The sequence below is a fragment of the Macrotis lagotis genome, chromosome 2 (assembly GCF_037893015.1).
Source record: "Macrotis lagotis isolate mMagLag1 chromosome 2, bilby.v1.9.chrom.fasta, whole genome shotgun sequence".
Lineage (NCBI taxonomy): Eukaryota > Metazoa > Chordata > Mammalia > Peramelemorphia > Peramelidae > Macrotis > Macrotis lagotis.
This window is the reverse complement of record NC_133659.1, coordinates 203,996,912-204,021,801: the sequence shown is the minus strand read 5'-3', so window position 1 is coordinate 204,021,801 and position 24,890 is coordinate 203,996,912. Positions and strand designations below refer to the sequence as shown.

The 24,890-nt window shown below is 37.7% G+C and overlaps 1 protein-coding gene across 1 annotated transcript in view; it reads left to right on the top strand.

Moving 5' to 3' along the window:
* Positions 1 to 24,890, top strand: part of SAP30BP (SAP30 binding protein) — a 48,450-nt gene that overhangs the window by 9,705 nt on the left and 13,855 nt on the right. The window contains exon 4 of the mRNA XM_074224566.1: positions 21,491 to 21,533. Coding sequence (XP_074080667.1) covers positions 21,491 to 21,533 — 43 coding nt within the window. The remainder of the gene's footprint in view (positions 1 to 21,490; positions 21,534 to 24,890) is intronic.

Here is a 24,890-nt window from a genome sequence, read left to right as displayed (position 1 = left end):
GATTTAGTCATCTGAGAATTGCCTTTCCATATCCTTTGACCATTTATCAATTGGACAGTGACTTTTTTTAATAAATTTGACTCAGTTCTCTATATATTTTAGAAATGAGTCCTTTGTCAGAAGCATCAATTGTAAAACTACTTACTACATTCCTTATAATCTTGATTGTAGTGGTTTGTTGCATTACTCTAATCAATAATGATTTAGTGCAATTTTTCACAGGACTATAGATAACTTTGATTTAGTCATCTGAGAATTGCCTTTCCATATCCTTTGACCATTTATCAATTGGACAGTGACTTTTTTTTATAAATTTGACTCAGTTCTCTATATATTTTAGAAATGAGTCCTTTGTCAGAAACATCAATTGTAAAACTTACTACATTCCTTATAATCTTGATTGTAGTGGTTTTGTTTGTGCAAAACCTTTTTAATTTAATAAAAAATTTTCAGTTTGTTTTTTATAGTATACCAATAGATTCATAGATCTGATAGGTAAACTATTCCTTGTTCTCCTGATTGGCTAATAATATTACCTTTATGTCTAAATCCTGCACCCATTTCAACCTTATGTTGGTATAGGGTATGAGATGCTAGTCTTGCCTAGTATCTGCCATATCATCTTTCAGTTTTCCCATCAGTTTTTCTTTTGGTTTTTGGTTTTTGCAAGTCAATGGGCTTAAGGTGACTTGCCCAAGATTACACAGCTAGGTATTTATTAAGTTTCTGCGGCTGGATTTGAGCTCAGATCCTCCTGACTCCAGGGCTGGTTCTCTATACCCTGAGCCACCTAGCCCCTCAGGAGTTTTTATCCAAGTGAATTTTACCCCAGAAACTGGAGTTTGGGGTTTATCAAACAGTAGATTACTATAGTCATTTACTGCAGAGCCCATCACTTCTAAGCCAGGAGATGGCAGCATGCTTGACACATGGCACCTGTGTAATTATAAGTGGACCTTTAAGGTTTTCAAAATTGTTTTTATAGTGTTCTTATGATTGTATAAATTGTTCTCCTTTCCTTCTGTCTTTCCAAGTTTCACTGAAACCATCCATTATGGCACAGTGGTATTCCATTGCATTCATATACCATATTTTTTTCATGAATTCTCTGACTAATATGTACTTTCTTAAATTTCCAGTTTTTTGCTATTTCACAAAGAACTGCTATAAATATTTTTGCCCTTATGAGTCCTTTTTCACTAAACAGCAAAGAATTTTGGAGGATAGGCCTAGTTGCTTAAAGGCTAAGTAATTTTTTTGGTACACTGTTGTTCCAAATTACTTTCTATAATAGCCATATCATTTCACAGCTCCCCAGCTGTGTATCAGTGTGCCTATTTTCCTGAAATATTTGTCATTTTCATCTGATGGTTTGTGAAGTGGAACTTAAGAGCTATTTTAATTTATGTTCCTCTAGTTATTTGGAATATTTTTATATGATTATTGATAACTTGAATTTCTTCCATAGAAAACTTCCTATTCATGTTCTTTATCCATTTATTAATTAGAGAATGTTTCTTAAACATTGAAATCAGTTCTTATAGTTCTTGGAAATGAGATCCTTATCAATTTTTTCTGCCAGTTTTTTTCCCCCATTACCTCTTTTCGTTTTTAGTTTTGTTTGTACTAAAATCTTTTCAATTTTAAATAATCAAGATTGTCCATATTATCTTTTGTGATTCTTTCAGTTCCTTGTTTGATTGTGAACTCTTTCCCTAGCCATAGGACCTGTGAAGTTCTGAGGTGGAGTCAGTATAAAGCATGAGAGTTGATGAACTAAAGGAAGTTTGAGATCTAAATGCTAAATTCTTTAGTAAGGGAGGGAGAATGTCCTGGGTACTGACAGATAACAACTAGGAATTATTATCTCAGAGTTATTCTTAGAGAGACAGAATAAGCCAAAAGAGAAGTTGCCAAGTGGGGCGGGATGGGGGCAGTTAGGGGAAAAGGTCTGGAAATGGCCTTGAGAAACTGGGAATTAGCATCCCCTCTTCCTGCTTAGTGTTGAAAAGCTCTAGAGAAGGTACATTCAGCACTGGAGAAGTATGGTCAGGAATGTTGAGTCTTGAAGGAACCTAGATTCCCTAAGTACAAGATCATTCAAAGTATCAAAGGAAAAAATTGAATATGAAGGGCAGTTTTTAGTAGTAAAATCTTGTTGCAGATGATGAAATGGAAGGTGGGGGGAACCAGAGTGGAAGGGTTATGCTAACCAAAATCGATCAATTCACCTTTCTCCATAAAAAAAGGGCTAGCTCAGTTTTGGGATCTGCTTAGTATATTGATTTTTTTCCCCCTCCAACTTCCTGGGTGGCAGAAATAGCTCCCCATCCCATAATATTCATCCAACATGGCTCAACCACAGTATTCCCAGGAAGAGAATTCCTTCTACTATCATAAAGCCTTGGTTTCTCCTCTTTATGGTAAGCCATCTTCCTATTCAGTAATATCATAGCTACCCCCAGTTTCCCAAACTAATTTAGCTATGACACCCCTCCCCCATTGACATATAATGATGGCTCCCATAAATGGTGGTCCAGAGCATCTGGAGCCACTATAGAACATGTCCTAGATAAATAAGATGGGAAATTCTGAGAAGAGCCTTTTTTTAAAAAAGTACTTGAAAATTGCTAAAGGCATAATTACATTTTGATTATTATCAGAGGAAAATATTGTTAACCCTTAACTTTTTTTCATGGAATCTTCCCCCATTCTTCCTTATAAAAGTTGCAGAAGATCTGATAGCATTAATTAATTTATTTGGTGATAATATTTTCTGGTAAATGAGCTACAAGCAATGTATTGTTTCAACTAGGCATTTGCAATTTAACACAATCTCTGAATTGTAGAATTCAAGGTTTTATCTATTGTTTTTTATCTACTTTTCAGACATCAGCCTAGAAGAAAGTTTTAGGGCAGGGCAACCCTTAAAAGTCAACATGGAATGTATGCAGTAAAGACAAAACTGCTTTACTCCTTATATTTTTATTTTATTTTTCAAGGGCTTCTGAGGAAGGGGGGATGACAGGGAAGAACAGAGGGATCATTTAGATAGAACTGAAAAGAGGCCTTAGGGGTCACTTAGTCCAAAAAGAGGAGGAAATTGAGATCCATAATTGTGTTGTACCCAGAGTTGCAAATAGGAAGTTTAGCATTAGGATTCCAACCTTGGTTCTCTGACAAGACTGCAACATACAGTCTATGCAGGATTCTGGGAAAGTGAGCACTGTTTCATCACAGATCTTGAATAATTTTGCTGGGGGAAGGAAGGTTGGAGATAAAAGATATATCTGGAAGTGTGAGGGATAGCATTGAAGTATGCTGGAACTGAGCCCCACAGTAGTCCTTGTTTGGTGGCAGTTAGTAGTTTCTGTGCAATTTAGGGCAAAGGTAAGGGTAATTCAGGTTTCTGAGATTCTCCTGCTTGGTCATAGGATTAAGGGCATAGGTGATCTTTGCAGAATAGTGTCTGTAATGGAACTCTTCTATTTGGTTACAGGCTTTGTACTTTCTGTAAGGATGCCAAAAGAGCTGGCATCAAAGAATCTATAGTATTGTTGGTTGTGACCATTGTGAACATGTCTTGGACTAGCTACTTCTGACTTTTCTGTCCAGGTAGCACTTGCTAGGCTCCAGAGACATCTTCATTGTGGCCTTGTTCAATATTCCCTGGTTGATTTTGACCTCTGCTAACTTGGACAGAATTGTAACCCTAGCTCCTTCTGTCTCAAGATTTTCAAATGATTAGTTTGTAACATTTGGAGTTACTTTAGCTATTTTTTAGAGTTAGTTGTACCCTGGAAAGATGTAGTGGTTAGAGAATCAGCAGAAGAGCTTGATTCAAGTCATCTCTCAGCCACATACTAGCATGTGACCCTGAAATCACTGAACCCCCATCAAAACTCTCTAGGTTAGTGGTACCAAATTCAATAGAAAGGGGCCATTACACCTTATATATTAACTTAGAAAACTAGTGTTATCTGTGTTTTATTATTTTGTTAAGTCTTTCTTTATTACATTTTAATTTGATTCAGGCCTTACTTAGGCTACATGCACAGGCCCTGTATTTGAAATCTCTGTTCTACATAGCTCAGAAGTGCTGACTGGTATTGACCAAGGGAGTTTCTTTACCTTGCACATGTAGCCCCTTTCTTTATCTCTCTCCCTTTATACCACAATCACCTTTTCCTAATGGTTTGGCGCTCATCCCTAAGTATCCTATTTATTTCTAGTTCTCATAAAATTTAGCTTCCTAAAAAATGTAAGAGTTGTTGGGGCGGCTAGGTGGTGTAGTGGATAAAGCACCTGCCCTGGAGTCAGGAGTACCTGGGTTCAAATCCGGTTTCAGACACTTAATAATTACCCAGCTGTGTGGCCTTGGGCACCACTTAATCTCATTTGCCTTGCAAAAACCTAAAAAAAAAGTTGTTACGCCTCCCTTTCACAAGGTGGCAGCAACTTTCCTACTTTGACTTTTCAGTATGTGCTAAAAAAAATATGCTACCTATGATCTTCTTTAAAACTTAACTTTAAAAGAAATATATAACATTCATAAATAATTTTTTTGATTGGCTTTCAGTTTCACTTAAAACCATTTACCTTTTGCTTTCTTTCTGTACTTGGAATTAGGAAGACCTGATTTCAAATATTGCTTCTAACACAAGCTGTGTAATAATGGACAACTTACCTAACTTCCTGATCCTATATTTTAATGCCTGTACTCTCCCTCAAAGCATTGTTATGAGAGAAGTGTTAGTGAAGAATTTATGTATGTAGAAGCTGTTTAAAAAATTATAAAGCTCTAGGTGGTGCAGTGGATAGAGCACTGGCCCTGGAGTCAGGAGTACCTGAGTTCAAATCCTGCCTCAAACACTTAATAATTACCTAGCTGTGTGGCCTTGGGAAAGCCACTTAACCCCATTTGCCTTGCAAAAATCTAAGAAAAAAATTATAAAGTTACATAAATGTTAGCTCTGATTGTTATGAAAGATAGAAAAAGCAAAGCTGTACATAAAGTCAACCTGGAACAGTATTTTGTGTCCACATGTACACTATGGACAATGGATTGGTTACTTCATTCAGAATGATTATAGAATCACTTCTAATTAAGATAATCTCTAAAACCTCATTCTCATTTGAAAATTTCTTAGAGTAGATAATAGCATATTTCCCAGCAGGGGGCTCCATGAAAGATGAGGTTGAGCCCTAGGAAAAAACTTGTGGGGGGCGGCTGGGTGGCATAGTGGATAAAGCACTGGCCCTGGAGTCAGGAGTACCTGGGTTCAAATCCAGTCTCAGACACTTAATAATTACCTAGCTGTGTGGCCTTGGGCAAGCCACTTAACCCCATTTGCCTTGCAAAAAAACTAAAAAAAAAAACTTGTGATTCTCACTTGGTGGGAAGTTTCCAGGCTGTTAAGATAAAAGCAAGAGAAGCCTGAAAGCCTGAATTGAGAGATCCATGAAGCCATTCCATTCACTAGCTTAGTTATAATGCTCTCCAACCTGGTCTCTTGTCCATATCTTCCGAGGTTATATCCTCTAGGTGTTCTTGATTTGCTCAATAGCAAGAGGCACTATTGTATTCCAGTAGTCCTCTCCTAGAATCTCTAAATCAGAGATGGAGGTTCTCACTCCTAATTCTCAATTCAAAAATAACACTATGGCCTGATAGCTTGTTTGATGTTTGATGTTTCCAGTTCCTGAGCCCTTGTTGTTCTCTCTTTCTGGACTGCATTCTCAGTGTCCATGTTTTACCTTGGTTGACCTGTAACATTTTCCCATGTTCATTTTTTTCTTTATTGCCACTTTAACTAAAGATATTTCCATTCATTTATTGTCCTTGACGTTCCCTTCCTTTGAAAACAAATAGATGGATTGATGGCCAGAACCATACAAAAAGGAATGGACTTTAAGAGAGTGTGGGAGGATCAGGCCTCAATGGAGAGATTTCACACTTGAGACACTAAGAAATGAAAGCTCTTCCTAGGAGCTGGCTCTGTAAAGACAGAATAGTATATCTGGGGAAGTTTATGCCATTGTGTAAAAAAGCATAATTGGATAGTCTAATGAGAAGCCTATAAATCTGATTATTTTCCTTTTTATTCAAGAGAGAAAATAAAGGAGAAAATAGTTCACACATATTAAATGTAATTCAAGAAGCATTTATTAAGCTCCTACTGTGTATATGGCATTGAGATAGAGGTACTACACATGTCAAGACCCTTTCTTCCATAAGTCTGAATTCTGTGGGAGAGGGAAGGAGGATATAGGAGTTGGAACATGTACATGCATAATTACATGCTAGTTATATGGAATGATTTTCCCAGAAGTGGGAAGTAGCTAAAGCAGAAGCACAGAGGGAATACAGGGGTGGAAGAACTGCCTAGACAAAAGCTCAAAGGAAAGACATGTAATATGCATGGATTGGTTTCAAGCAGTGCTCTACACTGTGGAGCCCCCACCTCCTGCAGACCTATTAATAAATAAAAGGGGGTAGCTAGGTGGCGCAGTGGATAGAGCACCAGCCCTGGAGTCAGGAGTACCTGAGTTCAAATCTGGCCTCAGACACTTAATAATTACCTAGCTGTGTGGCCTTGGGCAAGCCACTTAACCCCATTTGTCTCGATAGACAAACAGACAGATAGATAGATAGATAGATAGATAGATAGATAGATGATTCAATAAATAAAAGGGTAAGCTCCCTCATGGCACTTGACTCTCAATGTACAAAGCTCAGAACTCCAAATTTACCTAGCAGATCTACCTTCCAAGTTGCTTTGTTCAGGTGGTTCAGACTTAGAAAATGTCATTAGAGGCTGTGAAGATAGTAAGACTACTAGTGGCTTGGCATTGTACTGATTTTTTGGAAGTTTGTGGAATTTCATAGCACTGATAAGCTTTACCATTTTAGTTTCACCATATATACAAGGAAGGAATCTCCAAAGTATCTATCAAGTACTATGGGGCCTCCATGTTTTTATTTAAACATCAGTATGGAATTGAGCATTTTAATGTACCTTGATCAGAAACTTTAATCAGAAGAGAAAAGACTCATTACTTCTATTCAGAGGCATCATCTAAGCTTTTTGTTTCAGGTATCTTTAGAGTGGAGGAGGTAAGACCATAATTCACTTTCTGAATTTGGAATTTGTGAACTTGGAATATTTATCTTTTGCCCTGTGGGCTTCTGGAGTTGCCATCTACTCCTGAATATATAACTAGGAATTCAAAATTCTGATATCTCTTAAAGAAATATACAACTTTAAAATGTGAACATTTTGGGTGTAGAAATGCAGTATTTCTTTTTTTTAATTTTTTTTCCCTAGCTACAAGCAAAACTAAGCTTTCAACATTTAATTCCAAAACCAAGTTCCAAATTCTCTCCCTTCCTCCCACCCCACTCCACATCTTTGAGAAAGTAAGTTACTTGGTGTAGTTTAAAAATGTAACCATGAAAAACATTACTAAAATAGTCATATTGTAAACATAATCACACTCACACACACACACACACACATACACACACACACACAAAATAAAGTGTGTGGGGAGGAGTATGCTTCAGTCTGTAATCAGACTCCATCAGCTCTGTCTTTAGGATGGATAGCATTCTTTAGAATTCTCTTGGGTCACAGCTTTGCTAAGAAAAGGTAGGTCATTCACAGCTGATCATCCTGCATTATTGCTGTTATCTTGTATAAGGTACATTTTCCATTGCATCTACTTATATAGCTTTTTTTACTGAGAGCATCCTATTCATTTCCCTTAACAGAACAGCATTTCATCTCAATCACAAACCATAACTTGTTCAGCCATTCCTCAACCCCCCTAGGCATCCCTTCAATCTCCAGTTCCTTGCCACCAGAAGAGAGCTGCTATAACTATCCTTATACATATGCAGTATTTTCTAGGAAGTTTATTTGGCCTTCCTTGAGGTATGTATAATATTTTGAGTTTTATCTTCCATTTTTTGAAAGTCATAATACATGAGGACACTGAAAAAATAGTCATAGTTCCTTTCTCTAGGTGCCCTCTTAAGCTAAGGTTGAGGAAAGACTTCCCATTAGTATAATTAAGTCTTGGGGCCAGTCCTTCCAAATCCATTCAGCCATTACTCACTGAGGAATCATTAACTCTTGAAATGTTTCCCTTATTAATTTAAGGCTGATGTTTAACCAATAATCTACTCCTTTCCTCTTCATGTTGCAAATTTGACTCCTTATCTTGCTTGGAATCCTACCTAAAGAAAATCTCTCTTCCTTTTTTTAGACTCCCAAGTCCTCAAATTGGTTGATTAAAATATACATGAAGGAGTTACTGACTTGTTGGGACTGATGACAGAATTGGGCGGTATATCCCAAAGAGCTCAAAGATAAAAATTCTTATGTGAAGAACCCAGAGGTGTTAAAAAAAAAAAGCTCAGATTTTTATTCATAGACCTCAAAGTTCATCATAGGCCTGCAAAACAAAACAATTAGACCTAAGAAAGAACTTAGAGGAAAGAAGGGAGAAGGAAATGTCAGGGATCCCAAGAGATGAGAGTAGAAAAGCTTAAATCAATATATATCTGACCATATGGAACTGGTGCCATATTGCTCCAGTGGCATAGGCCAGGGCATGTGGTTCTAACTGAGAGAGAAATGTCACCACTCTGTCAGTAATTCAAAGAAGAGATCTCCACTCCAGAGGACTTTGCTTTAAATGTATTTCTATGATGTGTGAGACAAGGGTAGTGCTTTGGGACTGGACTGACTCTGGGTATTTTTCAATGCATATGCCACAGGGGCAGCCCCCAAGGAGTGGCTCAGACCATACTCGTTGCACAAGGATGGCCTTCCACACACAATCTTTCTTGTACCAAAGGGCATGACTTTCAAGTTCAGTGTGGTATTTCCCTCTGCCCTGCTTCAGAATGATAACATAAATCTTTATTTCTAAAATGGAGTATAGGAAAAGGCCATACAATGAATCCCTTTGACTAGACTCTTCATTACACATGCTCCTATTTTAAGATCTTCCTCTGCTGCCATCATTCAGCAGCCTCTTCCTTTGAAGTTCCCTATTAACATTTGTCACCTATTAACATTGTCACCACATCATGGTTCCTGTTGTCTTCTAGTATCCAGATCATCCTTGAGGACCTTGCTTCTCTTAACTTCCTCTCTTCTGTCCATCACCTCCTGCCATTATAGTAGCCAATTTTAGCACATGTTGATGTTCTGCTTGCTTCTCAAGTCCCATGATAAAATTTTTCATTGCATCTCAGCCACACAGAGATAAGCCCAAATGTTCTATTTTGATGGGTGAGCTAACAATATTTTCTCTATTATTCCTTCTCCTTGCTCCTCATAACCTTCCCTTAACATTATTCCTTCTCATCTCCTTTAAAAGGTGACCCTCCCAATCATTTTTCTTTCTCTAGACTCTACAAACATTTCTTCCATCATTTTAAAAAACCCAAAGACACAAAATACCTTTCTTAGAGCCTACCTTCCTCTCAGGCTATCATGCTTAGCTTCCACAGTCAAATTCTTAGGAAGGTATCTACACTCCTTGCCTCCACTTATCCCACTGATTTCCAATCTTATCACTTATCTGAAATGAATCTTTTCAGAGTTACTAATCATTTCATTTGCCAGATCTGATGATCTTTTTTAAAACCCCATCCCACTTGACCTTTTGCAGCACTTATATTGTTGGCCATCCTTTCCTCCTGAATACTCTCTTTGGGTCTTCATGTTATTACTGATACCTGACTTCTACCTATATATTCTCATTTCTTTTCCTGAATCATCATCCAACACTTGTCCTCTAATTCTGGACATACCCCCAGTGCTTTTTTGTATTGGACCCCTTTTCTCTCTGTGTTCTTGGCATGATGACCTCATTAGTTGTCATAGGTTTTATTGTCACTTTTATTCAAATGATTCCCAAATCTCTATTATCTCACCCCAGTTTCTTTCCTGAGCCCTAATCTTCAATCACCAGTGCTTTTTATACATTTTAAACTGGATGTCCCATGGACATTTTGAACTCAGTGTATTAACCACTCCTCTTTTGAGCTTCTTTATTTCTTTCCAGTCTCTTCCAAGGTTTTCATTATTCTGAAAATGCTCAAATTTTTCACTCTCCCTTATCTCATATTTCTAATCAGTTTTCAAATCTTGCTGTTTCTACCTCTATAGTGTGTTAAATCTGTTGCCCCTCTCTCATTTACCCTAAACCACCATCCTATTAGGTCTTATCACTTCTCATTTGAGCTTTGTCAGTAGTTTCCTAATAGGTCTTTCTGCATCTAGTCCCTCTTTATTCTATTTATCCTCCATATAGTTTACAAAGTTTTCTTTAAGCACAGGTCTTAACCCATATCAATCCCCTCAAGAAACTTTGTGCTCTTTTTTACATGTAGGATCAATAGAAATTCCTCTGTTTGATTTATTCAAGGCATTGCTTACAGCCTGTCTTTTCAGCCTCATACATCATTCCCTTTTCACACTATGGGCTAGCTAAATTAGCCTTCTTGCTCTTTTTCAGATATATCTCTGCACATCCAGATTGACTATCCCTAATGTACAGAATGTACTCACTCTACCTCTACCATGGAGAATCCCTTATTTTCTTCAATTCTTAACCCCAACACTACCAGTTATATCAAAGGTTCCAAACATGCAAGGAACCAAATTAAAATCTAACTGGAAAATATTTAACAAAATAAAAATATAATAGAATGTAGATAATGTTAACATGTGGTTTTCTAAATCAGTATGTGCTGACTATGAACTTTATGTAGGGTTTAGTAGTTCCACTTTCTCTTTGATAAGATTTATCTATACAATTCATTTCCTAATCACGCTATCCTCCCTCCCCAGACATGCTTTAATTATTTTGTGTTCTATGTATGTATGTATATAATTCTTTGTTTTACAAAATACTTTATATATACATTATTTTGCATGTATGTATTTTGCATGCTTTTGCCTTTATATTCCCAATACCTGGTATATAATGAGCACTTTATAAATGTTTACTGATTGAAAATAGATATTTCAATTTTTAATCAAGGAACACTTTAAAGCATTCTTTGCTTCAGAGGAAAGAGATGGCACCAGTGCTTGACTCTAAAATTTCTTGCTGTGAGTCATGAACTAGCCATGATACCTGGCTGTACATTTGCAGCATGTGGTAGATATTCCTACTTATTTTATTTAAGGCAGTGAGGTTAAGTGACTTGCTCAAGGTCACATCGCTAGGAAATTATTAAGTGTCTGAAGCTGGATTTGAGCTTAGGTCCTCCTGACTCCAGAGCTGGTGCTCTATCCACTGTGCCACCTAGCTACCCCCGTTCCTACTTTAAGTAATAATTAGTGTGTGTATAAAGTTATTAAGTGATTGGCACTTCTCTTAACAGATATGAATTTCATTCTTTGAGATTTCTTCTTTTATAGGACCTGCCTCCCTAAGTGGTCATGAGAATCCAATGAAATAATATAAAGTACTTTTTAAAGCATAATATAAATGTCAGCTTTTGTAGAGCTTGGTCGTTACCTGCTAAGTTAAAAAAAGCACCTAAATTCCTTAAGTTAGTGGCAGGACATCTAAGAATGAAAGCCAGAGTGCTGTGCAAAGATCTGCCTGGGTCTGAACTTTATCTGAGCAGGGAATGAAAAGGTAGAGGACAGATGGCAGTGGGTAGACAAGCAATGCATCAACTATTAGCTGTTTTGTAATGAAATCCAATCTGGGTCCCTTTGTTCTACCCCCTTCAAAACAAGCTTTTGTTGCATCATAAACTGATAACTTAACTTTCTTCTTGATCCCCATGTCCCATTTTTATTGGTTGAATTGTTGGCAAATGATAATCTCCCACATTTGGGGAATCTGTCTGAATTATTCCCCTCTACCTTCACTCCCACAGGTTCCCTCACTTCAGCTTCTGGCTTAGAATTTCTGCCAAGTAAACTTAACCCTTTGGGTCTAGGAAAAAGCACACATCCCCCAAATGGTGGTGTCTGTCACTGCAGCCAGAGCTGCTACACACCTAGTCCTCCTTCCTCGAGCAGACAGACAAGTCTCAACACACTTCCTCCCTTTCAGGATCAGATACCACAGATTGCTCACTGGGGTGTGCCCAACCTCCTTTTTCCTTATTGGGCTTTCTCTTTCCAGAACTCTGCTACGGGGCAAAAGTTTAGGTGTTCTGAAGTTGATACTTTTGAGGGGAATTGCCTGGTCTGGTGAAACAGCAACATTTGATTTCTGTACCTCACATACGCACTTTATTCACTTCTGTTACAAGCTTTGAACTTGGCCACAATCCCCTGATCAGGACCTTTAGGATCCTGATATGCCTCTTCTGGCAAGTTTAATGGAGTCCTTTAATGTGCTCTAGTGATGCTTAGTGGACACTTGGACTCAACATTTCTCTAGCTTTCTGGCAACCCATTTAGATTCCCAGTTAAAGGATCATAGATTTGAATCTATAAGGTCATAGAGAAATGAACTGAAATCATCTAGGAAACACCCTTAGAGAGTGAAGCTATGGGGTCCAATCAGTCGACAAGATTTATTGAGTGCCGGTGAAACAAAAAAAAAAAGGCAAAAAACAGTCCCTATCCTCAAGACCTCATAGTCTTGATGGAGGAAACAATGCAACTAAGTATCAAAAAGTTATTATATATAGGATAAATTAAAGAAAATCATTGAGATAAGGTTAAAGGAAAAACTTTGTGAAAAAGGTAGGATTTAGATGACCCTTGAAGGAAACCAGGGATATTAGGAGACAGAGAGGGGAAAGAAGAGATTTCCAGTTATGGGTGACAACCGGTGAAAAATGCTCAGACACAGAAAATGGAGTATTTGTTTAAGGAACAGCCAGGGGGCCAGTGGCACTAGTTCATAGAGTAGATGGAGATAGGTGTAAGAAAACTAGAGAGATAGGAGAGTGCCAGGTTATTCATGGGACTTTGAATGCCAAGCAGAAATTTTATATTTGATCTTGGAGAAGTCAGTGGACTTTATTGAATAGGTGATGACATGGTCATAGCTGCCTTTTTAGAAAGTTTGCTATGGCAACTCAGCTGAAGATGAACTAAGAGTGGGGAGAGAAGCCAGCAGACCCACCACAGTCTATTGCAGTAATCCAGGTATGTGGGCCTCAGGGGTAGCAGTGTCAGAAGAGAATTGACATACAGGAAAGATGTTACAAAGGCAAAAACAACAGAAAGATTAAATGACTTGACTAAGGCCACACAGGTAATAAGTGAGAATTTGAAACAAGTTGTTATTCAATTGTTTTTAGTTATGAAAATACCCTTAGCAAACATGCTGAAGTGGTTTGTCTTTTCCTTCTCCAGCTCAGATGAAGAATCTAAGGCAAGTAGGGTCTTAAGATTTGCCAAGGGTCCCACAGCTAATAAATATCTGAGACCAGATTTTAAGTCAGGGATAGAAGGAAGGACAGAATACCTGGCACTTATCTACTGCCTCACAAAATTCAACATTTATTTTCATCATATCACAAATCAAGATATAAAGCATCAAATAAAGAAGCAACTCACAATAAGATAACATCTTTTTGTGGCGAATTAGGTGGGTACACACTGTAAGTTGCCTTTACCTTCTCCTCAGTACTACTCTCCCATCTTTATCCCCACAAAAATAAATCCACAATAATTATGCAGCAGATAGTTTGCCTTTCAAAAACTTGATTTTCCTGTGCATAGCCTCATAATGCTGTTAGCTTTATCCTTGCCTGACTCCAGGCACTCCTTCTGAAATAGCAACCATGAGGATGTGTAGGTAGCATTCTTGTGGAAGCCTTTTTTTTTAAGTGACTGTAGCATTTATAATATTGATCAGATCTTTAATGTGAGAGACCAGCAAATACCAAAAGATGCTTGTCTTTAGGAAAGCTTCGTTTTTTACTTTTTGTTGCAGATTGTAAAACAGAAAGGATGAGATATGACCTTTTTCTTTTTGTAGAATTCAGGGAACTACAATCTTTGAATCTTCCCTAGTCATGTCTATAATTACTTTGGACTAGTGAGACCCAAAGAGTCCTGGTAGAAACTGTTTTCTTGCTTGTTTTCAATTTACACACAACTAAACTTGCTTTTAACATATTCATTGTAGCTGAGAACACAATGTTTAATGATATCTGCTTTGTTTTAGTAAGATTTTTTTTAGATAGAAATGAACCATTTCCTTTTTCCCCTACTTGCTTTTCTTCAACGTAGCAGGCTAATTCTGAAGTCTTTCTTGATTTGTGTTGGCAGACCTTTCTAATTAACCCTTTCCCATAAAATGTTCCCTGGTTGGAGAGCTGTGCCCTTGATTTAGTGGAACCTTCCTGAGAGCACTGGCATATTCGATCATATTCATGTTGGCCCCACCAGCTTCCGTCCATTTTTTGGATAAATTGAGTGTTTCCATTCTCTCTAAAGAGCAGTTTGCCAAAGGCAATGTTCCAACACTGACCAACAGGATACAACTGAAGGAAATATGTTTTTGATGGGCTTTCTCTTAGGTCAGTGTATGTATGTGTGTAATAAAAACTTGCAAGCTTTATAACTAAGCTAGGCTTCTTTCCCTTCATGTCCTTGCCTTGTGCTCCCCTCTCGTTTATCTCCCAATTTTTTTATACTCTATTGTTTTTACATGGTTTGTTTAACTGTTGTCTCCCCCAACTAGTTAGCATCTTTTTTTTTAAGTTTTTTTTGCAAGGCAGTGGGGTTAAGTGGCTTGCCCAAGGCCACACAGCTAGGTCATTATTAAGTGTCTGAGGTTGGATTTGAACTCAGGTACTCCTGACTCCAGGGCCGGTGCTCTATCCACTGCGCCACCTAGCTGCCCCTAGTTAGCTTCTTGAGAACAGAACTGGCTTTGACCTTTCTATTCCAGTGATTTAACATTTGTTTGTTAACTTACTGAACTAGATTCTCTGATTTCATATTGAATGCAGCCTCTGACAGGTTTATTTCCTACTTTGTACATACTCTGTCATATTTCTGTAAATTGGAAGCAGTTATTATGATGGACTAATGGGACATTTTTGTAAGGGTATTACATCCACTTTTAAGATCTTATTTTATCATTTTGGGTCCACTTAAAGAGATAGGCCAGAGGTAAACATACCCAACAGGTTCTGGGGGTGAACCTGAGCCCCGAGGGGTCATAGTTTAGTGGTGAATGAGGGTGTAAGCAGTAGGTATAGTAGACAAGACAAAGCATTGAGCCTAGGAGCATAGTTGGTAAGATCCTCTCCTTTCTTCATTTATTTAATCTGTATTCTGTTGATATATCCAGTTTAACCTGAGTATGTTGTCATCCCCATTAGTCTGTGATCCCCTCAAGATTAGAGACTGTTTTTTACTTTTCTTTTAGCACCATGTCTGGCATAGCATAGCTATTTAATAAATATTATAGGTTGCTACTTCAACTTTATTCATAGTTATATTCCATTTATAAGCTTAAGGTTTTGAATTGGAAATTTCCATTCAATTTCTCTAATTTCCAGAAAGTTAGAATCTGTGCCTTTTAAAACCAAATTGAGTTGAATAAAAATGAATATTTTTTGGATTTAATAGCACTCATTGCAGATAGATGAATGTTTTGTCCTAAACTTGAAGCTGGAAACTGATAGGATTAGTCAATAGCTATTCATATAGGATTTTAATGTTTACAGAGTGCTGTGTAAATGTTAAAATGTGAAGTATGTATATAAGTGCCTGCAACTTCTGTGCGCTGTTTAAATAAAAGATGAGATTTAGAAGGTAGGACTTTTTGAGCAGGAAACACTAACCATGATTTTCTTTCTCCAAGAAAGAGACCATATTCTTATGCCCTTTGCTTAAAATGCTTTTTCTGTGTCTGATACCCCCAAAGCTAGAAGAAAAAGTTGACATTTGAATTTGGCAGTATGCAAAAACCAGAGGCTTTCTATGTCCTGACTTTCCAGTTAAGAATTTTTTGCAGGCTTTGTTCCAGGAAGAATTTAGCAAGTATTGTTGCTGCAAATAAAAGTTCATTCTTCCTAGTCAGTTCCACATACTTCTGAGTAAATCTTTCTTAGGTCAAATATAGCCAGCTAACATGCAGCTTTACAGATTTGTATTATTTCCATTTCCTTCCTCTTTTCCAGTCATAACTTATTCAGGGGGGGGGTTCAGATTATTTTCTAGAGGACTCTCTATGCTGGCTTTTGCAGTTTCTTTTGTTGATGATGGATCCCCTACCCTCTGTCTTTTGGTATATTCTGAAGCTTCTTCCATAGTTGATCTAGAGTCTGAAACAGTACATTAGTTCCCCACTAGCTTGTCTGATGATTGCCTCCCTTTCTTGAGGAAGAATGCCTGACTTGCCTTAGCAGCTGCATGTTCAGCTTTGTGATTAAGTTAGTATTAACGAAGCCAAAGGCAGTTGAGAGAGTGCTGACTCGCAGAAGGGAGTGGTTTATTGCCTCAGAGTTTGGTTTCTTCTAACAGTTTAGCATTATTTGGCTCCCTTTTCTATCTGCTCCAGCCTTGGCCCTTTACTAAAGAGGTAATTTTTTTTTTCCCTTCATATCTTAATTGGATTTTAGATTGTGAACTCTGAGTTCTCCTAAGATTTTTTTTAAAAAGCAGAGACTACTCCATTATTAATTTGATATGTCCAGTAATGCTAACAATAATAAAAGTAAAGCCATAAGCATCAGTTAAAATGATATGAATTGCCCCCAAAAAGTCACCATTTTTATGTAACATTAGGGAAAACAAGGCAAAAAAAAGAATAAAAATAAATGTATTTTACAGATATTTTGAATAGAAATTTAACAAGTATGTTACTATAAATAATAATCCATTCTTTTGTATGTATCTTAATAAATATTTCATGTGAGAATAACACAACCACAAAATATTTCCTTATACAAATAGGAGACTTAAGAAATTGGAGAGATAATTGCTGTTCTTAGTTCGATCATACTAGCAACAAAAATCACACAATTTGACCCAAATTTATAAACAAATTTAGTGCTATACTTCTCAAATTACCTCTCACAGTACTGACTGTGTGTCCTTGAACTAGTCATTTAATCTCTTTATGAGAATATAAATATCTTAGTGAGGAGGTTCTGTTTTTCATTGGTAAAAGAAGTTTCCTCATCTAGGAGTTGTAATAATGAGCATTTACACAGTACTTGTTTGTAAAGCACCATACATAATATGATCTTAATTACTCCTCACAACCACCCTAAGGAGATAGGTGACTATTTTTATCACCCTTTTAAAGATGAGGCAACTGAAGCAGATAAAGGTTAAATGACTTGCTCAGGGTCACAGAATTATTAAGTGACTGAGGCTGAATTTGAACTCTTGTCTGTCTTTACTCTAGACCCAGTGTTCTACCCACAGTGCCACCATTTTGAGTCAGCAATAATGATTTGAAATGCAAATTCAAATATAATGATTTGAAAGTTCCCCTTACACTACAGGGACTGACAAAGATGAGTGTTGCATGTTTGGGGGAAGAGGGGCCCTGATCCATTTGATTCCTGGGGGAACTATAAAGCATGTGGGTCTGTCAGTTTGGAAATCAACATGATAGAAACAAAGGTCCAAGACATACCATAATTCTCATGACAGTACTTCTTGTGGTTACAAAGATTGGAAACAAAATGGAGTCTGTTAATTGAGAAAGAGCTGAAGAAACTATTGTATGTCAACATATCAAAATATTCTACCATAAGAAATGACAGCTATAAGGAATCCTGTGACTTGAGAAGATTTGTACAACCTGAAGAATGTGAAATAAGCAGAAGCAAGAAAAAACAGTGGACCTAAGGACAATAGCATGAATAGAAAGTTGACTTAAAGGGAGTTAAAACTCTGAATGACTTAGAAATCAAGGAAAGATCTGGAAAACAGGATGAGGCACACATTCTCCCTCAAGGCAAGGGGACCATTAGGAAGAATATTTTATACATTGTGGAATCACTGTATTCAGTGTTTATGCTTATTTTTCTTTTTTCACTAGGGAAAGTTCAGTTTTGAGTGAAGCAGGGAGGTAATACCTGGTAAAGATGAAGAACACTAATAAAACATGCCTTTTTTTAAAGACTTAGCAACATTCTGTAAGGTCTCTTTTCCTTTTGCAACTTGACAACCTTGTTTTAAGTCTCCCTAACAAATGGTGCAATGTATTCTTGAGCTTTCCTGTCTGAAGGGCACAGACAACTAAAGTTCTTAGAGATAGCAATTTAGTGTCTTTAGGCTGTTGATTCCATTCCTCACAGCTGACACAGACCTTTATGCAGACAGTCTGGTGAGTAGAGGACTTGGTTAAGTTCATTACTTTGACCAACAGATTATATCCACCTGGAAACAGGGATTTGTACAAGTTGAGACAGTCATGCTGTGCATTCCAAAAGATTGCTCTGGGGTGAGGGTGGAGAAGAAAAGGCCAGAGTGATGACATACCAACTTTTCTATGCATCTTTGTTCTACTTTACCTATTTCTTTTAAAAAATGAGTGAAAATCTATTTTGATAAGTTTTGTGAAATTGACTACTTGTGCTAATAGAATGTCAAGAATTTGAATTTAGACAGAAAGTTAAGAATGATGGCATCCTTACTACCAAGAGCACTTTTATGGGTAATTATTTTGGGATTAATTTCTGGTGCCAGAGTTCAGAGACTACAAGAGTTAGGGACATTTGTTTTCTTTTAAATTCCTAAAGATTCCAAATATACTTTATTGTGTGGTTTGCCTTATACCTCCTGCTCTTCTATATCCCCTTCCACTGAAATCACACTTGTGACTGGTTTTTGAGAACCATAACAAAAAGTCTGAACAGGCGCTGTATTCTCATTGAATGAAACTTAGCTCACCGTAGTGAAAACGGTTCTTTGTCATTTTGTGAACATTTTTGAGTATAAGTGGGTGTGAAAGAACCTTCATTTCATTTTCATTGCTATAGCTTTGAAATCACAGAACCACCTCGATTTCAGGTTATTTTGACACCCCTTTCCTCTTCCCCTACTCCTTCCTCTATTCATTACAGTATACAATCAATCCATTTATGGGGGGGGGGGTTTCTAAGACTAGATGCTAATAGAGTTGGTTCTTTAGGTATCAGGAAAGCTTGGAGAATGAAACGCAGAGACTGATACTGTGAATTCTGTGCAATTAGACTGCTCTACTTGTGATACTCTTTGTTGTGGACTTCCCTAAACTCAAGTACAGCGATTGGAAGAATAATGGTAATCTTAGAAATTGTAGAAATGGCCTCTAACATGTAAAATTTACAAACTTTTTCTCCAGAGCCTGAACAGACCCCAACATGATCTTAACATAAAACAGAGTGCTCAATCTAGTTGTGAGCTCCTTGAAAGGAGGAACTTTCAGGTTCTGATTCAAAGATCAAAAAGTGGCACCTCCCCTTCTACCTCCTAACAAAAGATTCACTGAAGTAAAGAACTCTTAAAGTAGCAATCCTGACAAATTTTGCATTGGGTTCAGATTGGCTGAATTGGCTACTGTTCCTATTCAAAGCCTCAGTCCTTTGAGGAAATGTCTTGTGTATAGACGGGGACAATGATGTAATGGACTTAAGTGAACCTTGCCTCAGCTACTAATTGAATGACTAGTTACTTAATCTCTCACGACTTCATTTTTGTTGTCTATAAAATGGAAATAATAATGCAAAATTGTTTTGAGAAGCAAATGAGATAAAGCATATAATATATTTTTAAAATCCTAAGGTGTTCTATAAATATTGGTGATAGACCCGTGGTTCTATAGCAAAAGTGCTAAGGTATTTTACTTTTGTAACTGTCTTTTTTAGTTCATTCAGTGGGATGCCTTTGAAAAGATGTGAGTAGAAGCTATTTAGGAAGTAGAAGTTGACTGATCTATCCTTTGGTTGCCCTACAAAGATAAATCCTGTTCCCCAAATTACTAAGAAGAAAATATGAGAACAGGGAAATACAATTAAATGGTGTTTTCCCACATTTAACACCAAGAAAACTGTCTTCAAGAACAATATATAAGGAAGTCTTTTAGCCATACAGTTCCCTCCCAACTGACCATTCAACATTAACTTTATCATTCTTTGCTACAAAGAGATTGTTGTTGGGTCCCCAGAGAGACTGGTGCATTTGGTGAAGCAGCTGGTTTATGATGCCAGCCTGAACTTGGCATAGCAGCTTTCCAATCTTTCCCTATCTCAGCCCAGTAAGAGTTCTTTATTTGCCCACCTGACTAACACTGGGAATATGGCTACAAAGGTCTTGTTGCTAAGCAGTCAGGCATGAAGATTGTGTCCTTTTCAGGTTGGATGAATAGTGGCAGTGTTTGAGGACCTAGGAAATTTTGGATTGTCTTAGAATCTTGAGGAGGGGTTTGGGGAAAGGAGTAAGATACAGATGGTGTTGTCTCAGTGATATAATCATGATTTGGAGAGGGATTTTGGTGGCTGCCTGAGATTCGAAGCATGTATTGACATACTGTTATTCTGCCAAACTGGAACCTAATTTATCTCTCCCTAGTTGTGCTGCAGATTCCTCTTGAAGACCGTCTCTGTAGTTCTATAACTGCTTTCTTATCACAACCCTCCACCAACAAGAGAAAGGGAGAAAAGGAAAGACCAGAGATTTTCTGTGGGATCTGTTTCCACCATTCTGTTTGTTAGCATTTTGGGGTGCACTTTGTATCCCTGTAGTCATTGTATCTTAAATGGATGTAGAGCAGCAGCCTAGTTATGCAATTTATACTTTTCATCTTGCAGATAAGAAAACATGCCAATAAAGAAAAGGGATGGACTGACTTTTCACTATCAGAAACATGCCAGGTTTTGATGATATAGCTTAGGACATACTCTGTTTTTTTTCCTATCAAAACTTCTTTAGGATTGAGAATTCATTTTGATACATTTTTTTAAAACTCCATTTTGGAGCAGTTTTTGTTTTTAGATGTATTACTATTTTCTTGGTACAAAATTATTTGTCTTCCTAACATCCTAATGCCTCTAGTAACTGTAATAATGGTGGTCTTGAACAGGCTCACAAGACTCCAGCTGCAGTGAAGTGACATGCCTTATATAGGGTGACAAAAGTCTAGGCAGGTCACCCCAAAAGCCCAGGGGGGAAAAAACTGATGAGAATGAAATCGGTTTCATTAGTCATGAAAGGCTTATTCAACTTGTTTCTCCATGACACTGGTTTGTATGTATCATTGCTGGAAACATGATGTTAAACAGGCCAGAGCAATACTTTGTTATCCAAACTAGGAGGTGAAGGAGAAAGAGCACTGGAATAATTGTTAGGACATGAGCCTTGAACACACCAAGCAGCTTGGTGTTTTCACCGTAAGTGTCCACATAGTATTTCTCACTTTCCTTTTTTTTCTTAGAAAGTGTTGTGCTAAAGCAGTGAGCACTAATATAGGTATAAAGAGGAAATGTCAGCCCCAAATCTTAACTTCCTTTTGTCTTTGTTTCTCTCTCTTGCAGGAGTTTTCAGAACTGGAAAAGCGAGATCCCCAGGAGCTGGTTGGTATGTATTTCTATTATATGTATTCTGGGGATTTAAGGAATATTATGGTGATGATGAGCAGAGAAATATTGAGAAATTTTGAGAAATATTTCCTACTCTATCTTAAGCAGCTACAACGAGATAAGTTTTGTATCCAGCTTCTTAAAACTCTCCTTCCACTTGGAATTTTATAGGATGTGTAAGACATGAAAGGAACAATTCTCCTTTTAATGTTGTTTTCATGGAACAGTTTGTCAGCCTTTGGTTAGTTGCCAGTTCTGTCAGGAGGGGAAATCAGGACCTCATTTAACCTCTCTTTGCTTCAATTTCCCCTTGTTTCTTGGGTCAAAAACTCAACTTAGACTCTTCTTATTGCCTTTTCCATCATCTCTAGTCTTATATACTGGCAGTTGTTCAAAGGGTAAGCATGTGACCCCTTTTCCCAGCCATAAAGGGGCAAATGTCAGATAGCCTTCCAATCAGAAATCCTATTGTGAGTGGAGGAAACATTCTATTGGATGTCCAGAGAACCAGAGTCAAATATGTAGGAACATACTAAGTCCACATTGTCTAGTGCATGTCCTAAACATTTGTTTTCTTAGGACCTTCAAAAATCCTAAGACACTAGTTTAGCCATGAACCTTCTAAGAGCTATACTAAATAAAGGTTTTTCCCATTGTGTAAATCCAACTTTCTACAGAGAAACATACTGATGTTCTATCAAAACCTTTCTTGGGGGGCAGCTAGGTGGTTCAGTCGATAGAGCACCAGCCTTGGAGTTAAGAGTACCTGAGTTCAAGTCTGACCTTAGACACTTAATAATTACCTAGCTGTGTGGCCTTGGGTAAGCCACTTAACCCCATTTGCCTTACAAAAGCCTTAAAAAAAAGTATAAAAAAAACCCTTTCTTGGAACTGCTGTGCCCTACTCAGATTCAAGATTAGAACTAAATTAGACATCTAACAATTAACAAAAGGAGATTTACCTAGCCATACTATGGGAAAGATTTCAAGATGTAGCCCTGGTTCTTCTAAAGACAGCCTATCTCATCTCCTCAGAAAAAAATACATCTAGTCAGCAGTGTGGGAATATGATAATTTGTGTGTATTGAGTTATCAGATATCTTTGACTCCTTTTATACCTGTTGGAAATTGGAAAGCTACATTAGTGGCACATGCGTATTTTGCTCCTTCCACATCACATCCTTCAGTAGTAAGATCCTAACAGTCTTCCAAAGGATCTTCTGCCACTTAAATGGTTTTAAGAGTTATCACTAGACAACTCTAATCTCAGAAATATAAAAATCCCCCTAGTCTAAATAGCATTAGAAGAGGAATTTAATTCAAGTGTTAAAACAACATAAAGGGGCAGCTAGGTGGCATAGTGGATAAAGCACTGGCCTTGGAGTCAGGAGTACCTGGGTTCAAATCCAGTCTCAGACACTTAATAATTACCTAGCTGTGTGGCCTTGGGCAAGCCACTTAAACCCCGTTTGCCTTGCAAAAACCTTAAAAAAAAACAAACCATAAAAATACATTCACTTTTCATTCACTAAAGGAGTGAGTAAGTATTAGGGAAATAAAGACCAGAAATTCCAGGCTTTGCCTTCTCCCTTCAAAAGGACCAAGTTCTAAATTTGATTCATGTGGTACCAGATCTTCATTGTTCACAGTGGGTCCCAATGTAAAGTTGTGACAATTAGCAAACAGCCAGGTAGCAGCACTAGAAACATCAGGGTTATATAGCACATATGATGATGACATTTCTGTCATAGTTAAGAATTCTTGTCATTGGGTACCTTTTTCTTTGCTACTTATCACGGTGCCAGTATTGATGAAGAAGACTTTCCCTGTACCACCAACCTGGGCTTCTCTATGTGGCTCAGTAGCCAGGAAATCCTTCTTCCTTAGTTGAATGTAGAGAATGTAATTGAAGGGAGGGTAGTGCCTTTTTAGAAGCCTCTGCCAAGAGGGTGCCTCCTTTTACAGGGGGAGTTAGAGCCTTACTTCATCCAGGAACTTGGAGTGATCACCAAGTTAGCTAAGGGATTCCTCTTCTGTGGCAATACACATATGCCATAGTTATGCATAGTTTTGCCTTTCCCTTGTCTACTCCCAACAATATTACTTCTTGATCCCCAGTCTCATATGGGAAGGGGAGTGGGTCCTAATGATATTGGACTGCCAATTTAGCAATAACTGAGCACTTTTCTCATGATGATCAGGGCTCTCAGTCTAGGCAAATGCTTTGATAATTGCATTTACAATGAAATAAGGAAGAGTCAAAGAAGAATGCTGTTCAAAAGTAATCTATCCTTGTCAGCTGATTAATTTTGGGACCAAAGTCCTCCTCTTCCTAAGTTGACATTTATTCTTAGCAGATAAAACTTCTGGGAAGTGAGATATTTGGTATTGGTGGACATGATGACAAAGTTACTGTTGAAGAGAACTGAACCTCTTCCCCTGAGAAGGGGAATGTGGGCCATTTTGTCTTTTGGGAACAGACTGAGGACCATTTATGATAGGTCTATGGTTGGCATTAAGAGCCCAAATGTGCAGAAATAGCCAACTTATCCCCAGGTCATAGAACTTACAGAGAGACTCTCCAGCTTAGCTCCATTGGACCATATCCCCAAAAAACCCTTATTCCAATAACACTTCAGCTTGTTGTTTTAAATTCTCCTGCAATTTCCCTAGTTTTATGGTGATAAAAGAACACCTACTTTCAGTCTCCCTATAAATGTAGCAATAAAGAAATCCCAAGGCTATATTATTACAGGGATAGATTCCCATTCTCATCTTTATTTCCATTCCCATTCTCTCCTTTTTGTCCTTAAAAGTAAAAAATTTTCCTCTGCATCTTTTCTTTCTGTCCATAGCCTCTTGGTTCCTACCTCTCTTTCATTTCATTAAGTTCATCAGCTGCCCCTATGCCTTCATAGCAGAGTCCTTAAAACTTTAGTTGTTGAGTGCTTTGGGCCACTTTGTTTTACCTTTTGCCAGATATCTAGCTTCTCTAAAACCATTGTTTTATATTTTTCTTTTGTTTTATTTTATTTAAGGCAATGGGGATAAGTGACTTGCCCAAGGTCATACAGCTAGGCAATTATTAAGTGTCTAAAGTCGGATTTGAACTTAGGTCCTCCTGACTCCAAGGCCGGTGCTCTATCCCCTGCGCCACCTAGCTGCCCCTTCTCTTAGACTGTTAACATTAACAAAGAAATGTTCAACCTGATATTTTCTTTATCTTCCACATCAACCTCTTTAGTAGTATCCACTGAACTAATTGCTTCAGATCATTGGGAGTCTTTTTTCTGTTCCATTGACTCTCCACAAAAAAAGGTCTCTTAGGGGCGGCTAGGTGGCGCAGGGGATAAAG